This window comes from Chaetodon auriga, chromosome 11 (assembly GCF_051107435.1).
Source record: "Chaetodon auriga isolate fChaAug3 chromosome 11, fChaAug3.hap1, whole genome shotgun sequence".
Lineage (NCBI taxonomy): Eukaryota > Metazoa > Chordata > Actinopteri > Chaetodontiformes > Chaetodontidae > Chaetodon > Chaetodon auriga.
In genome coordinates, this window is record NC_135084.1 from 8,500,852 (window position 1) to 8,519,446 (window position 18,595).

An 18,595-nucleotide genomic window follows, 5' to 3' on the forward strand; every position below is an offset into this window, starting at 1 on the left:
TACAACTTACTTTGATGACTCTTTCAGCTATTGTTGGTACTAAAAACATGGAGGTCCAGGCTGCCTTACGAGGGTAATTTACCCATCTGTCTGCACTTAAATTACTTGATCTACGGGTGCATAGTAGATGAGTTTTCATTACTGAAAATACTCTCAAATGAAGCTGTGATGTGAAGAAGTTCTTCAAAAACAGCAATGTACAAACAAATAGGCCTTTCTTGTCCAAGTCAAAGGGGGAATTCTCTAAAACTAATCCACAGATGTTACCATTGTGCTCTAAAATTACCTTTTCAATACTGTTGACTTACTGCCCAGGATGAAATTCTCTCATCGCTTTCATCACAGCTATTCTGTGAGCTAGTCCTGTCTCTTAAAAATCATTAAACATATCTTCTATGCTACAATATTTTGGCATACACATACGCGACCATTACAAAGGTTATCTCCAACCCTATTGAAAGGAATAGTTCAGCACAATTTTTTTCTTTCTCAGAGTTAAATGAGAGAAGAAGCAAGCAAAGAAGCTACTAATTGTAAAAGCGGACGGTTCACACATCTTCAATCAGCACAGTTTCAAGGTGAACACCCAAGATTAGTGTCACCAATCTGACCAAATGTGAAATATAAGAGAGTAAGTACAATGAGTTTGGTAGGGTCCTGTGGTTTAGTCCAGCATAGATGTTTCTGTATATAGGGTGGTGAATGTCCAGTAAGGGATTTATGGATGAAAAGATATGTTTTTACGCCTCTGTGCCAACATTGTAATGCAGAATGCAATTCTGAATGTCGTAGCGATCTCTAGGCCATTATGATCAACGGAGTCTCGGGGATTGAGAGTGGAGGCAGCAGCATGTCTGTAGATTACAGCACCATAATCTAGGATTGACAGAAAAACTGCCTCAACTACACATTTTCTACAATTCATTTCAATTCCTGACGTCACAACTGTCAGGTTGTTTGTCCCTGCTTCCAGTCTTTATGCTAAAATTAGCTAATCTGCTCCTGGCTCCATCTTAATGCACTGACATGTAAGTGCTATCAGTCTTCTAATCTAACTCTCAGCAAGAAAGCAAATAAACATATTTCCCAAAATGTCTGACTGTTCCTTCACTTAATTCAATGGTGTGCCTGTGTGAGTGGTATATATATCGAGGAGTGCTGGCCAAGCCACCTTGAGAGATTAAGAGTAAAAGACTTGTCTTCCCTTTTGGTGCTAAAACATAATTTGACCACCATCTGTTGCACCTCACAGCCATCAGACAGAGAGCACCGAGAGGCTAGTCTCAGCCTGACAATCTGCTTATTTTGTAATGCCTTGAGTTGTTCATTTCACTGAGACAAGCACAGTTTGAGCTGCTGGAAGAGAATGAGTGAGACAGGTACGCAAGGAAGCAGAAAAACGAAAAGGTGGCCGTATGGTGAACAAATCAAATGACACTTAAAAGCACAGGTACAGAGAGCTGTAATATAAAGTTCAGAATAAAATGCGTTTGAGTTAAGTACAAAAGTAGAGTTCTGTAATAACAGAACCAGCTCTTAGGGGTCTCATGCATTCATTTTAGCACAATTAACATTTCAATTCAAAACGCTTTTCTGTGAGGTGATGGACAGATTAAGTTATTATTTTACCTGGTACTGACTCATGGAGTGGGTTGAGAAGTGTTCTAGCACAAGGCTGTACGTAATCAGGGCTTCTTTTACATTTCTGTAGGTAGTCTACGCTTCAAATATAGTCCGAGAAATTTAACTATTACATTTAAGGACATCACCTCTTCATCATTTCTCCACTTCCAATCCCACTTCTGCCTGAACAATAGGTGGCGGAGAACAAGTACTTTAATGGATGTAACTTCTTCCTGTGCTGCACTTTTTCTAACTTCTTTTATGCAATACACAGATGCAGTGTCCATTCCAAAATAAATACCTCATTATTCACGCAAACAACAAGAGGGGCTTGTTTGATCAGACTGCAGCATATAAATAAACAGTCTCCGCTATTTTAATTGGATTACAGCCGTTACAACATTTTGTCTAAATTACTAATGAACTAAATTATGACACTCACATATGTAAACAGTCTATGCAAACACATTACTGAGCACACACACAACCACACGTAGTAAATAGTAATCGGATGGGATAATAAATGGGAGAAGGCCTACAATGACCAATGACTTTGGTTTTAGCCAAGGGAGACCTTTCGTCTGTGTGTGTGTGTGTGTGTGTGTGCATATATAGATACATATATATCTATATCTATATATAGGTCATGTATGGGGATGTGTGTGTGTGTCTATTTGTGTTTCTCAGCCTCGGAACAAAGCCAATTGACTGTTGGCAACATCTGTTTAATCTGTTCATGTGTTTTGTCTCCAGTGGTGCCTCAGACGGCTTGAATGCCACTAGTGTGTGTGTTTGTGTGTGTGTTTGTGTGTGTGAGGGCAGGTCAGAATATCGAAAACCTCATCTAACAGTGTATATATATATACGGGGGCTGCCATCCATGCCAGTGCAGTCCTCACAGAGAGCCGTCACATCTCATTCTATTTACAGCCTATTCACTCTCTACAGCCAGCAATCAGGATTCCACGGCGGGCCGCACGCTCCAGCACGAGGCCAACATCAACCAGACTTATCGGGTATTAGACTGCCCCGGCAATCTCCATTTCATGAGCACCCAGTCTATAAACACTATTGATTTTCACACTGTGCTTTTTGCACTTGTATCTAGTGGATTGTGGGCGTTCTGTCACAGGAATGACTGGTAATGAATAATAATGCAGAGCTTTGGAGAGATGGTTAGGGATTTTTGGGGGATCTGGTTAATGTATATGCATGCATATGTACATGCATGCATCTTTGCAATGCCAACACGCTGGGTACTGTCTACCAAGGAGCGCTGAGATTTATTACAAATTTCAAAGCCCTTACTCATCATTATTCTTCGTATGTTTGGGTTGCGCCTACCATTTTTCCAGCCTACTTTAGGTGAAACCACGCCCACTTTCATATGATGAAAGTCTTGATGGTTGCGTTCCCATGGAAACTGCTTGCTGGACCCAAACTAAGCTCCAGGTCTGGACTCATACTGCAGGGCCATTCGGCATTCTGCTGTCAAAACAAACTGCACCGTGCTGCCAATAAAATCAGGTAACGTTTGTCATGGCTGCGTCTAATGCTTTTCCAGATTGGGTGTGTGTGGAGGGGCAGCCCGCACTGCAGACACCCGGCCTGTCCGCTGTGCCTGTTCCAGAGACACAGCGATAGCCAAGGAGGCCAGTGGAAACCACAGCTCACAATCCGCTGAGCATCACCGCTGGCCATGTGTTTTACAAACAAACCGCAAGAAAAACACAGACACAACCAGAGAGCAGAGCCTCTGTGCTCGACTCAAACTCATAGTATTTCAGAATTAACGTTTGCCATTGCTCAACACTCTGTTAAACACTAAGGTCAAATTCATCAAATTCAGTGCACCATGTTTCCTTTACGTTGTTTCCCAGTACCTGAGTCTTTGTGAACTGGTCTTACTGGCTTCATTTAAAGAGATTCTAAATGACTTGGAAACAAAGACATCTAGCTGTAGATGTTTTGTATGTTGATTTTGGTTTTTTGACATTTTTATGAATCTTCTTATCAAATTGTTTTATTTGTTTTATGTGTGCAATCGTGTGATTGTTCCGCTGCCAGTCTTGGTCAGGACACTGTTGAGAAACAGATTGTTAATCTCAATGAGACTTACATCTGGTTAAATAACGGTTTAGAAAAGTAATGGCTGCTGGTCAGGTCAGCAGCTGAGGCTGAACCGTGCTCTGTAGCAGCAGTCGAGATGAGGCGGAGCGGCCTCAAGGACACTTCAGCTGTGAGAAATTAAACGAAGGCTAACAGACCTGGAGGGAATGAAAAGTACAACATCATTTCTGAAAATAATTCCTAAAGTAATTGGATTAGTCTTAATGGAGGTGGTCCTGACATTATTATCGACACCTGTAAAATTAATCCAGTATGAAAAGTAAGTTATTTTAAGATCCTCTGATAATAGTAATCCAGTTATCCAGACGTTTCTGTAATGCTATAATGTGTTTCATTTTTCAAAACGAGCCAATAAGTTTGAGGGAAACTATGTCTGAGCTATGAGCAGCGACTTAAGGGCAATCTCTTGAATCCTGCAAAAATGACTCTCTATACTTACACACAAAGCAAGCGATTACGCTACTGGACTATCCTAAAGAAATGATATTAACCGTGAAATGATGACTTTTTGACTATATTGTGGTTGATTCAACCTCTTTTACCTAAGTGAAAGTCACTATTGGCAGCAAATATTTAAACCTACTTTTCAGCACATTTGCATAATTATGTGATGAAACAGGGGTTAAGACCAAGCCACAGTTGAGTCACATGTTGTTCTGAACATCTAAATGATGCTATCAATACAGATGAGCAGCTTTTTCATTTGTGTTTATTTGTGCTTTTGTCTGAGGCAGCGTAGCTTCAGTCACCATGAATAACAAATCATATGGTGAAGACTCAAGAGAGTACCGGGTCACATGTGGTACACAAACAAGCCAAGACTTCATTCCCTATAAAACATCCCAAATAAAAGCTACTTGTACAAGTCAGGTTTTATTGTAATCTATTTGGATTCTTGCTCAATTTCTCCTGAGGAATAAATCACAAGAATCCACTCTGCGAGTCATTCTCAGCTACGATACTCACCAGGATGCGTAACAGTGAGGTGCCAGGCGGTGTGTTTTCAGGAAGGCTGATGTTGTAGAGCGGTCTGCTGAAGATGGGCCGGTTATCATTCTCATTGATCAGCTCAATAAAGACACGAGCAAAACCCACATGGTCGGACATGGACTCATTGGCATAAAGCTGAGGACAGACAACAAGGAATACGTTTACAGTGAAGATTTAAAGATAGCCTTAGATACTGCAGTTCAGTTCGGGAACAAACTGTACAGGTTCAGCATTAGTTTCACTGATTTATCGCATTTTTCGGTGCCATCCTAAAAATTCTGAGCAGAATTAGATATTGTGCCAAAGTTACAGTCGTAAAGAACTGACTTGGTTAAGATTCGGAGATCTTGGATTGTACACAGACCGGGGCACCCTCTGGTTCTGTAAACGGCTCAGAGGTAAATTGAGGTGACGAAATACCAATTTCACTGTTCAAACAAGTCTGCAGTGTTGAGAAAGTGATATAGCCCCAGTCCAACTGAGCCTTGTGTCCAAACAAATAAAAACAAGTTGGAAGAAACATAATGAAGCTACATGCAGTCATGTTGCCTAGAAATCAGTCCTGGTCCTGGGTTCAGTGAAGGGCATTCTCAAAGAGGGACAACGTAGCTGCTTTGTCTCCAACTATTCAGTGTTAGGTCATCAAAAGAAGATTGCCTTCTCATACTCCACTTTGTATCTCTTTACAAAACCAATCTGTTAGACATTTGCAATGATTGGAAATTTCTTCAGCATGTTGAGCTCCTATGTAAGCATCCAACTCCTTTAGAAATATTAGCTGGAAAGCTGTACCCCGTGGGAGGGGGAGCTGCTCCTCCTGAGCCCTGTGCATTATTTGATAACAGTTATTCTTTTATACTGTATGATTCTCAGGGACTGGAGTCCATCCCAGACTTCACTCTGCCATGCAAACATTCACATGCGCACTGTAAGGATGCTCATAAGAAGTTCAAAACTCACCGAGAAGCTGTAGCTGCGGATGTGCTCGTAGTCCAGCGGCATGGCCACCCTCATTCTGATGTCAGCGCGCCCCTGTACTGCCGTGGGGGAGATGGTGAAATACTCTGAATTGTTTCCTGTCAGAAACACCTGGAACATGCTGTTCACCCCCTGCCGCAGGAAGGATAAGAGAGAGGTGAGTATAGAAAAAAGAGGATGCTGAGACAGAGCAAGGGCAGGTGTTGATATATAGTCTGTCCAGTACCAGTGATGAATGGAGATGATTAAATCTATGCTGTGGTATATCCATTGAGTTTTTATTAATAATGTTTTGACAAAAGATCAGATTTATAACAACATTAAAGATACTGTGTAGAAACAAACAGAAAGGCAGAACGGAAAATTCAAACTAAATTATAACAAGTCAGGATATTGTATAAACTGTTCATGTGATGGATAAGAGTTCAGAAAAGGAAATAAATAGTAAGGATATACTGAAAAAATGCTAACAGGCAAGCTAACTGTACTAAGCAAATACCTGAATAACTACATTTTTTTTGTGTGTGTGTGTCTTAAACAAGATGTTGATAACAAATGTTCTCCATAATGATGCTGATCATGAGGCTTCACAAGCAGCATCAGCAGGGAAGCCGGCTCCGTTCACTCTTATCAGTTCCGTTTGGCATGCTTCATTTCTATCTCTGCATCTTCCCCCATCCTTCAATATCTTTATATACAGTAACCTGGCACTCTGTCTGTAATCTGTCTGTTCTCTGTTCAGTCAGTCTGCACAGCATTAAACACCTTCTATCTTCACATCCTTGATATGGATAAAGAAAAACTCACCCCAAAAAGCCTTTAACGGGGAAAAAAAATGGAGAAAATCTCAGTCATAACAACAAGTCTTGAACTGTCTGTTGTTTAGATCTTAATCTCAGAGGTCAGAGCTTTCATGTGGGACCTCATCTTTCTGAGCTCTATGCACACACATCAATTGATCGTATAGATTATGAGTTCAATACATTATGAAGTGTTGAACACTTATGGGAGCCTGCTGCATGAAATCATTTGAAATAATAGCCAGCTAAAAAGAATCAAATGATAGTCCATAGCTACACGTTCATCTAGTCTCCTCATCTGAATTCTTCTTTATCTCCACTACATAAAGGCATGTTATGCAATAGAAATTCACTATATACACTGTCCACAGAGCTGAAGGTTGAGACCATGTGCTTTAATCATCATAGTGCGTGATTAGGTGTTAGATGATGATCTCTCATGTTAACCACAATACAGATACACGTTTCTAGGTTTGGTTGGTCTGTCATGGAGTCTGATTTAGAAATACTATGTGTAGTGTTGCTGGGGGGGTCTGTACAGTGAGGTTTGCATTGTTTTGTTTAGTGATTATATGAAATTTTGAACTTTATCTTTCTCTTATTTCTCAATCTCAGATAAATCCCAAAGTGCACAGGAATCCTGGGTAAATATAAACCAAGTCAGGGTCAAAATGACATCACAGCCCTGAGAGGCCTGTGGCTGTCTTGAGCTGAGAAAACATCTCTAGATCCCTCCTGTCTTGATATATAAAGCTGCAGGGCAGCCAATTGTGGCAGACAGAGGAAGACGGGTGCGGTGGTCGATTGGCATTACGCTGGCGGTTGAAATAGCCCCCTTGTTTTTGTTTTCATCTCTGGGAGAACCATTGTGGCTGATGACTCCTATTTAAAAGACCATCCAATATGCAGGGATGTCACCTCAAACTGCCCATAAACGTAATTGCCCGTCCATTTGCTTCTGCCTTTAGAAGCCCCCAATAAAAGCAGCCTGTCAGACGCGACTGCCACAAAGTTTAGTGACAAGTTCCAGCAGCAAAAGTTTTATAGATGCTAACCGAGCAGAAGAGGATCTGAAGGCAGCGACAGACAGAGAGAGGTAACTACCACTTGTGTCATAGTCTAAAGAAATGAAACGTCTGCCTATAATCCCTCACACTTGGAAAAAGTACGATTACAGCACAGGTGTAGCGGAGTGTGAATGAGTGTGTGTATCGGCACTGACATGCAGGTTTTAAGGATCAAAACAGCAATACAAAACGGCAGGACAAAAAATGTCTCATAGATTTTCCTCCTTAGAATGGATGTATATGTGGCACTGTGGCAGCAGGGTCACGATGCAAGACTGGAAGAGTGCAGGCAATTTCTATGTTGGCAGCACACAACCTGAGAGCACAGCTGCATTTTACAGTTTTGTTTGAGCTTGCTGATGCATTTTGTTTTGTTATATGACAGCGAATAAGCAGTGAGATGTGGCTGCTAATGGACTTGTTCTGAGGGAGTGCTTTTAATGCAACAGCTTTGGTGAATCTGGTTAAAACCATCTCAGAAATACTATAGTGATTCCCCCATTTGCGGTTAGCAATCTGAGCTGAGAGAAATTGGGGTGTCAAGCAGCTGCTTTTAGGTAGCAGTAAAACGTTGGGCGCTAACCTACAGAAGGATCTCTTATCACATGCCAGGTGTCTGGGTCCTCACCCCACCTGCGTGCAGCAACACATTCACGGTACTCCCCTCTCTGCCTTGCCATTGCAGCACACCATCCTTGGAATGGATAAACAGACTTGCTGGTAAATACTCCTGCTATCTCTCCTTCAAATGCTTCCTTACTCTCCTGGCTGCTGTTCTCGCTGTTTCTTCCTGCTCCACCAATTAGTCAGACTTCTGGTTTTGCTCCATTGCAGGCTACTTTTTTGTTCAACCATTTTTCCTCCTCTCCTCTCCTCTCCTCTCCTCGTATGTATGTCTGTCTCTTTACTCTCTACCTTTTTCTCTATCCACTTGACTTGCAGTTATCTGTCAAATTCCACCCTGGCGGCTGCTGTGCCTGAATCAATCAGAGTTGACTAGCTTTCGGCTTATCTGCACCCTACGTGATTGATTTTCCTCGTTAGGTATAATTTGATGCTCTATCCCATCTCTTCCAGAGCAAATTAAATTGTAGTCGAGTCCAATGTGCTGGTGTGAAAGAGCATTTGCACATGTGAGGGAGGGAGAGAGAAAGTGTAAAGTGAAAAAGTGTTTGAGTTCTGAGTATGTGTGTATGCTGGTGTCTGCGTGTCACTTGATAGATGCAGCTAATGGGAAGTGGCGGACTCACTAAAGCACACTTAAGTGTGCTGTTATACACTGCTGCTGACAGTCCGTTCACACACACACACACACACACACACACACACACACACACACACACGCACACACACATGCACACACACAGCTGCCATACAGGTAGTTTCATGGAGTGGCTGAATGCCTTTTTGCTGCATTTATAAACAAGATAAGTCTAAACCTTGAAATGAAAAAACAAAACACACAGTGCTCACATGTCCTTGCTGTCTTTTTGAAGAGGCATCTCAGTCAATAAAATCAAGAGGGAAGAAAGTCTTGCAAATGAGACTGCTTTTACAAATGAATCTTTTATTGATGCCTTGCGTCAGTTGTTAGTCTCTGAAGTACCTCTTTAGACACCACAAATGTCAGATTGTTCATGAATAGTAATAATAACTTAATTGGTACAAAGTTAGAGATGTCCCGATTGTGTTTTTTGGGCCTAATCATGATCTAAGTCCTTTCGTATTGTGGATCTGCTGATGTAGAGTCAGATCCTATATTTGTATTTACTTAAATGCTGATTAAATATTTATCTGACACACTGAAATAACATCTCCAGCCTACCTAATCTGACACACACCTTATTTTTCATGAGCTACTTGATCTTTGTACTGAAGGTCCAGGTTTAATCGCTAAAATTATTGATCTATAATGAATGAGAGATTAACTGGGGAATGTGACTCCTGAGATTGACGTGAAGCGAACAGCTGGAGAGAAGATGTCTCACTCTGCTGGAGTGCCCTGTCATCAAGTTAGTTGTGGAATTAATGTTAATCAGTCACAACTGACATGATCTTTTTTCATTTTAACCAGTGAAAGCAGTGGTCACTGCTGGCTGAAAATGAGAAACTGATAGCTGAAGGTTTTGCACGCCGCTGTTTGCAAATGAGAACGTGAGAGCAGAGATAAAACATGTTTTAGCAGTGGAGCTCAGCAAATACATTTATTTTGCCAACACTGTCTGAACTCTAGAACATCCAGAGCAGTTGTTCACATTCACACACTCTTAATTTTTTGCATATTGTGAAATGCTGCTCTGTAGAGGCTGGCTGTGCTGCAACACGAGCACACTGATCAGCATTATTTGATCTGATTATGATCCATTAAAATATACCTGGATTGGCCCAATACTGATCTTCAGGAACGGCTTGAGACACTTCTAGTAATGATTGTTAGACACCGAGGCAGCTGGACAAGGGTGTCAGCTTAATGAAACGGTGACTGTGAAACACGCACCTCGTCCTTGTCTTCAGCCTGGATGAAGAGGGGAAGGGCAAAGCCCACCTGGGCCAGTTCAGTGATGCGGACCCGATACTCAGAGCTGTTGAACTTCGGGGCGTTGTCATTTTTATCAATTAGCAGGATGGTAAAGGTGGTCATCACTGTTGCGTCTGATGGACTGCGATCATCTTTCAACTCTGTGGCCTTGTAGAGAGCAACAGAGGGAAGTGGTGAGAGAGGGAGAGAGTGAGAGAGAGCCATGAGATGCATTTGATTGCACCGAAAATGTCATTTTGGATGGTGGCGGTCAGCACGCGATCTCAGTCAGGTATTTATAGCTGTTCATTTATTGGATCAAAAGGTGGACGGACGGACTCGAGGCAATCATAGAAATAGGCTCAAAGTGAGACCAAGAGAGGGCCAGTAAGTGTACATCCACACATACATACACACAATGAGATTTAGGAGAAAGGAGTCCCATTGAGAAGACACAATTACACACTCTTTCTGTTTCTGGCTGTCAGCATCGAAGATGTGAGGTCTCTGAAATGAAAAAAATAGGTGAGAAAGATAGGAATGGGCAGCCGTGGTCTGTAATTGATGGAGGAGTGTCAAAAGCAATAGGAGAAGAGGCAGGAACAACATGCTGGTCGCTGGATAATCAAGGTAGTTTAGCCTCTCTCGTCCCAATGCCAATGAATCATTTGACCTCCACCTCCACGCACTCAGCACTATCTAAGCCGCTTGAAGTTGAGAAATTAGTTGTATTACTATGGCACACCACAATCAATAGTAGCACCACCTAAGAAAGCACAAGTAGAGAGTGGGAGAGAAAATGTGGAGGGAAAAAATCCATATCTTATAAATACATTTTTGGGTGACATTTTTTCGTTTTCAGCACTTTCGCTTATTCTACTTTTCTACTATGTAATTATTGATTTCAATTAAACAGATAGACTGGAATATGTAAGCCAGAATCTTTTTAGTATTAAATCTCAGAGACAGCTGTATCTCAATGTGTCACTCATATAAAAATGTCATACGGTTTGTTTTTTATGAGCAATAATTGCAGCTACATGAGCAAATACATGAGTGACTGGTGAGGCCATTAGGTGCTCTCAAAGGCCATTTCTTGTGCTGTACAGGTGCAACCGATTTGACGTGACATGCCATCAAAATCCACAATGTAACAGTGCAGTTACATGGAAAAAACTAGGTCTTTGATTGCAAATCCTTCCACTTTTAGAAGCACTTGGAAACCCATTTCATGCACCCCCTCACACCCTGTGGGTGCCTCTTGGTGTACGACACTGAAAGAGAAGAAAGGACAACACATACAAAGTATTGGAGTGGACAAGTTGGGGAGGCTCCGGGTGGGGAGGGAGTGGGGTGAAAGGGCAGGACTAACATTCTAAAAAGCCAAGTGAGATAGACTTCAGGCTCAGTGGGGGGACCGAGGGATTCAGAGACAGCACCTGCTTCAAACAGAAGGAAAAAGAAAGAGAGGGAGGAACAAAGGAGCCCTCAGCAGCGAGGACTCTAAATCCTGTTCCTTTATCTTTGTCCTCCTCTGCTCCTCCTGTCCTCTGTGGCTACTGGCAGTTCACTGAACAAGCCTCTGAAGGGAGGACATTATCATAGAATCACAAACACAGTGCCATCACTGACAAGCCCAGTGAAGGTATTTGAATTTGTCAGGGTCACATCTGCGCAGAGACGTATTGACATGGCATCTGTAAACACATATGGTACTGTGGGATCTTGTGTTTAGTCGGTGTTAACTGTAGTATTGACCTTGGAATCTTTCATCATTATAGCGGTGTGTATTTACTTCACGTGTAGTACAAGCCTGGATGAAGAACTGCATTTAGCAAGTCTTTTGGGGTTGTATCAAAGCCTAACACTGCATTGATTTCATACACTATCATATCAAAGCTCTCTCTTGACCCCACCAGTGAAACATATTTTCGATTCCTTCTCTAAGCTGCAACAGTCCCTCCACCCCCGCCAGCCACCTCCCATTCAGCAGCTCACCTTGACAGTGAGAGTGAATCCTGCTGAGTAGAGTGGGTTTTCTCTGTCCAGCTGGCCATTCACTGTCAGGGACCCGCTGATGTAGTCCAGGGCAAAAACGCTGTTGGTGTTCCCTGCATGGATGGATGGTGAGAGAGAGGCAGAGACAGACAGAGATAAGAAAGTCAGAGGGACAAACTCGACTGGTGTTGTGGATAATTCAACATAACCCCTGGGATGCAGCGAGGAGCCTCTGGAAGGGAAGACGGTGGATAACCTATGTGTGTGTCTCTATTTCATGCAATATGGATGCAGCTTTTGTCTGTCTTCCTGCCTTAGGCTGACCCACCACCTGCAACCTGTCCACAGCCTGCCTCTCCTGCATCCCTTTGTTTCATCTGTCACTGTCTGCCCTCCTTGTACTGCTTCTATTTCTTAGTCAGCCTCCCCTCTTCACTTCTTTACTGAATGCATGCTGGAGCTATTGCCACTGAAGGTTCAACTTCAAGTTGCATCGTAAATCAACTACAGTTCAAACGTAATTCATGTCATGTAATACCGTGATGTCCTTAAACATTGATCGCATGTTGTAATTCTTCCTTTCTACAGGATTTTCTTTAAATTGTAAAGTAGAATAGATTATAGAAGTTTGACCTAATTGAATGAAAAGAGACACATTTGCTCAACAGTATGCTGAACTGTCCAAGCGTGCTCTGCAGCATCTGTGCAATCACTGTCAAGCCCACAGCATGTCATTCTGAAACGTGATCAACAGAATGAGAGGACTTCATTCTCATTCCTTTTCACTTTCCAGGCTGAAAATACTGAATGCTCATTATAATACAAAACAACCCCACCCTGAATTCTGAAACACCAGCTCAAGACACTACAAAACTAACTGACTACTATGTTAGCACACTGCACATTCCTCCTGAAGTACATCACTTCACATAGGCTGATGAATTGCATTAACTTACTTACAGTCTCTGCACTCCTTCAAACGGGGGCATTTCAAATCATGAATGCTGCACTGTTCTCATTAAGAACTTTAAGTGTGCCTGCTGTTCTCTATTCACTTCAATTACACAGGTTAAAATATTAGACCCACTTGAGTCCTCTGCTCATATTTTCTTATTCCCTCTTTTCCTTTTCAAATTACCATCCTTCTCATTAACTTTCTCACCTCTCTTACAGTCTTCTTTGACACTCTCAGTCTCAGGCATCTTGTGGTTGTGGTGCTTGCCTGCTAATTATACCCAGCAGATGGAGACAACAAACGAAAATACACCCAATCACCCTCACCTCTCTGCTGTTAATGTTTTCTCTCTTTCCCCCTGCATTACTCTCCACCCGCTAAAAATTTTTCTTCCCAATATGATTGGGATTCTTTGCGCCTTCTGCTTGTGTTGTATGAGACCCGAGGAGGCCCCCGTGCAATCTTCAGATGGTGGCAGTTCATACATGTGAATGCTACCAGAGGCTCAGCCATGTCCACCTGGAACTAATTCACTTATGTCTCGTTTATACGGTCCACTCTTACAGGCTGCTCACCTGTGCTGCAGCACACTATCTCCTAACAGGATGATCTCTGGATGAAAAAGAGCAAACATGCTTGGAGAAATCAATTACTGTCAGTGAATAAGTGCAAAAAATATGTGAACATATGTGAGGTTGGTTGACAGCAGTGGCTCCTGAATATATAGAGAATGGAATGTCAGAAAATGTGAAAACAGCTTAACAAAAGCAGACACTGCACACACATTACAGTTTGATACGCTGTTGCCCACACTACAAGCAGCGGAACCAAAGACTTGAAATTCATTAAATCAGTACTCTACTGCTGGTGCTGCCATTACTCTGATTTATTAGTCAGTATGTGACACAATGCTGTTCCCTTAAAATCCCTTTTATGGCTTAGGTGGATTTTTTTTTTTTTTTTTTTAAATTGTGACCACTGATGCTTGTTTATTATTGATTATTGTTGTCTACCTGAAAAACACACATATAATCCTCATTATCATAATACCAGCAATATTTATATACTTAAAAGGGAATTCTGCAGAGTAAGTAACGCCAATCACTTATTCCTTCATGTGACGATGTTGTGTGTGAAATGTGAAAAAACAAAAAAAGCAAAAAAAAAAAAAAAATCCAACATGCCTCCAAAAAGCATGTTTTTTGAATTCACATTACTTGTTTGAAATACACTTTGAACCTTGAGCTGCACTTTGAGGGATTAAGAATCACTCACTCTCAGATAGTTTGTAGTAATAGCTGAGGTCTAGACTCCAGAGAAACATGGTCAGATGGTAAGTCTACAGTGCACAGCGGCGAAGGTCAACAGATTAACCCATGCCTGTGTTCCCCACTCCCCGCTCGCTGCTCTATTATTGCTCTGTACCTAGCCTGGAATGGCCATGGAACAAAGCGCACAGAGGGGGCGTAGAGGAGAAGAGGCTGGCCAGCAGAGAGAGCAGAGCTCTTGGGTAATTAGCCTGGATTGAGGCCAAAAGGTGGAGAATGGGAGGGAAGTAGAATTGACAAAAACTACTGATGATTATAGCCTTCTTCCATAGTCTATTTAATTGTGGGACTGGAGAACAGTGTAAATAGGAATGCATTATGATTCCTGCATTTCTTATGTTCTCAATGTGATAAAACCACCTAAAATACACAGACGCATTTACATTAAAACCATAGTGCACAGACGAACACTCCAGAACCATTGGTTGAGAGGATACTGTTTGTCTTTGCCTTCCAAAATCATTACAAGCTGGTGTTTCACTTTCTGATTATACACCTATGGTTAAGGTTTGGTTAGGTTTAGGCACAAAAGGACTTGGTTAGAGAAAGTTTGGGTGGAAATTATTTTGTTAAGTTTATGGGGATTTTACCAGCATGTTGACAATAAGAAACACCTGGTTAAGGTTAGTCATGGTTAGAAGAAACCAATGTTAGCGTGACCACTGGAAGGAAACGTGAAAAGAACAGTTGTTGAAATCTGATGTTTTTTTTTTACTTTGTGGCTCTATTCCTATGAGAGAGCTTTGTCACTTGTACATGAACATATGTCATTTTTGGCCATCTGTTGAAATCACTGATGCTCAGTTTTTTTCAGTCTCACAGTCCTAGAAACAGGAAGATGCAGAGGATTAATCAGGTCCAGTGTTCCCCTGCAAAAAATGACCCTATGTAATGAATGTACTAATTCTACAGTAGCTGTTTGGGAAAAGTTGCTTATTAGAGGTATCAGTGTAAGACTGAACTTGGAAAAAACAAAAAATGCCGGTCAATTTGTGTCACCAATGAGAAGAAGCTGATGCAATGTTAATTGGAACATTTCTTTTCTGTCTGGGTGGGAGGGGGAGGCATGATGTTGATAACGACTGGTGGTGGAGGCGGGTAACGTGCATCGGGGTCTCAGACCCACTCAGTGTGGGCATCATGCCTCTAAATTGGTTTGTCAGCTTCAGTGGCCTGACTAGCATGCCAATCCACTCCGACAGCCGCTCCTTACCCGGGCGACTGGGCACTCACCTGGCCAAGCAACGAGTGGCGTTTATACACAAACACACACACACCTGCACAAGTGGTGTGCTGTAATGTACACGTGCACAGCAGAGCGTTGGTTCAACTCTCTGTATGCATCCGGTAAAGAGGCTCTGACTCACTGCTTCAGGTTCCACAGAACGGCCTTCCAGCTCAGCTCCGCTGTGTGTCGAGCTTGACCAGAGAGACAGACTGAAATTACACAGAGTGACTCACGGGTCCCACTGAGAGGAAAATATAATCATATTCTAATTGCTGATAGAAAGTGTTCTCCAGTGATCTGCCAGGACACTATGATTAGACCCCCAAGGGGTGAAAATGACTGCACACAGATACACACATACTCAAATTCAGCACAAATAAATGCATGCTTCCTATTCACATTTCATATTCAGATTTTCGTGGTGGTGTTTATGAGTTTCGCGTGTGTTAATGCGTAGGTATTTCAGCTCGGAATTCTTATGTAGATAGAGTGTGAGAGTGTGTGTGTGTGTGTGAGTGAGTGAAAGTGTGCATGTGGCAGTAACTGGCAGAGTTTGATTCTATGATGTGAGACTCCGGGGGATTAGCCATGCTCTCATATTACTGACAGTACTGGACTGGAAAATGAGAAACCATGCCACGATTTTGTCTAGTGTGGAGTACACACTCAAATGCACTCACACACGCACACCTAAATAAATGCCCACAAGCATGCACGCACTCACAACTCACACAAACAGCCATTATTTCCTTGTGCTGCACATTTAGTATGTGTGCAATAGCTTCAATAGCTAGTTCTACAATTACAAGATAAAAGTAATCCAAATTATTTGCCACTTTGAATAATCTCAGCATTGCCAGAGCATAAAGAAAAACATGGGTGCGGATTTCATATTATCTATTGACAAACACATTTGAATTCTTGCATCACAAACAATGAAGTGAAGGCTCATTTACTGAGAGCAGTTTCCTCATTGCATTTCTCTGCACTTACAAAGAGCAGAAGGGCGCGTGAGAGGGAAAACTGGGGAGGCTGCAAACGGGAGAGACGGAGTGTGTTGAGTCGCAAAAGTGGAAAACATACATGTGTAGTTATTAGGTGGGGATTGCCCAAGAGAACAGAACACATAAAGCATTTGATCTGATGGGTTCAATCGGACGCGTGACAAGCGGATGACAATGACTTTCTCCGAGCAATGAGCTTTTGAGGACAGCCAAAGCAGGAGTTCTCCAAGTGTAATCGCCATGACTAAGCCAGTGACAACTGTTTTCTCTAGTTTGTGACAACACCATGGGGGCGCTGGAACATTCTAGTAATGTGATATGGCATGCAGCCAGTCCTCAGTGTCTTGGGGCTAAGATTTTGTGTACTTTGCTAAATGTACACAAATTAGTGTCACTTTTAAGGATTACGCCTACAGGCAAATCATGTTGATGATGAGGTTTTAGTTATTGTCTTCAAACTGCACTCCATTTTAAATCTAAATGAACAGCTCCTCACATACCCTGACTGGCTTGTGCATGTGCTCATGTGCGCATCTGTCACACACACCCCTCTGTGTGTGACAGCTACCAGTGCATATGTATGTGTTTTTGTGTGTGTGATGCAGAGTGATAATGGCCCTGTGGGTGTCTTGCCATTGGCAGACATGCTGCATTTCATGAATACTCAATGAACTAGTTTCATCAAAAGTTTTGCTTCAAAATAGGTCCAAGGACAAATATTCTGAGACAATACAAGGCAGATGAAAGCGACTTCTTTTTTTTGCCCAGGTATCACACCGCTGTGTGGTTGACATAGCTGGATAGAAGTGCTTCCACTGTCACTGAGGAAGGCCTGACGCCTCAGCTTTGACTAGCAGCTCCTCCTGCTGCATCTAGAGGAGTTCCCGTTGATCAGTCCCGTTCAGCTTGGAACTGAGAGGTGTCACTTTCAAGGCTACCTCCACCTTGCAACAAAATATCCGTCTGCTTTTTCAAATACCTACAGGGCGTTTCACTGCAAGGAGCAGAGCAACATGATTCCAAAGGAGACTGTGGCCATAATGGTGCCCACTGGCCAGATTATTATTTATTTATTATTGTTTGTTTAAATACACTAACCATGCGTGAGCACTGACAGACGGCTGGTGTTGTGATGGCAAACTTTCATTGCAAGAATGGAGGAGAAATGAAGTGAAAATGTTTTGTGATGTGTAGATTCTGTTTGCATTCCTGTGGGATGGGTAATACCTTACTCTTCATCTGCAGCTCCAGCATACACAAAGTGGGTATGTTTGTGTGTGTGTGTAGCTTCGTGGTATCCCCTCAATTCCACACCTGATTCCCACTATGGCAACAGGAACACCAGACCAAGCTAGAGGTACCTGCAACTGAACATGGATCTTGCCAGTGATGAGTGGGGTTAAAATTTTAAAGATTTATGTTTTTGGCCACGTACATGCAGCTTAATATGTAAACTTTTCTCTCTGAGTAATGGCCTACTCATCACAGTGCTCACTGAGAACGACCTGCACCACAGATTCCTGAGTTCTTCCTCCGCTGACATCGGTTCCAGGTGCCACAGTAAAAGCTAAACTGATTCTCAACCCGGTCACAGCCAGAAGTATTGATCCACGGTTCTCAGGTCTCATGGAAAATAATCAAACTCAGAGCTATTGATTGCTGGCTTTGATCTGTCAGCTCAAGGTGTCACATCTTCTCCTTCCAACAGAGCATTGTGCTGGCAGTGTAGTCTTATCTCTTCACTTTGTGTGTGTGTGTGTGTGTGTGTGTGTGTGAGAGAGAGAGAGAGAGAGAGAAAGAGAGCATATGTGTGAGATTTTTTGTCTGTGTCTCTAAGAGTAGACTACAGTACTTGGGATTTATCCTCCTATCTGATATTTTTTTGCAGTTTGCTAGACGATACAAAATCTGTTTCTGCACACTCTGTACAAAACAACAGCTGGCTGGAAGACAGCAGCAGAGGAAATTGGGTTTGA

General features: G+C 42.3%; 1 protein-coding gene across 1 annotated transcript in view; it reads right to left on the minus strand.

Annotated features, from left to right (window-relative positions):
* The window catches only part of cdh23 (cadherin-related 23), a 139,491-nt gene that overhangs the window by 60,703 nt on the left and 60,193 nt on the right, over positions 1-18,595 (minus strand). Inside the window, exons 8-11 of the mRNA XM_076743002.1 lie at positions 12,105-12,217; positions 10,080-10,274; positions 5,704-5,853; positions 4,720-4,878 (exon numbers count right to left, since the gene is read on the minus strand). Coding sequence (XP_076599117.1) covers positions 4,720-4,878; positions 5,704-5,853; positions 10,080-10,274; positions 12,105-12,217 — 617 coding nt within the window. The remainder of the gene's footprint in view (positions 1-4,719; positions 4,879-5,703; positions 5,854-10,079; positions 10,275-12,104; positions 12,218-18,595) is intronic.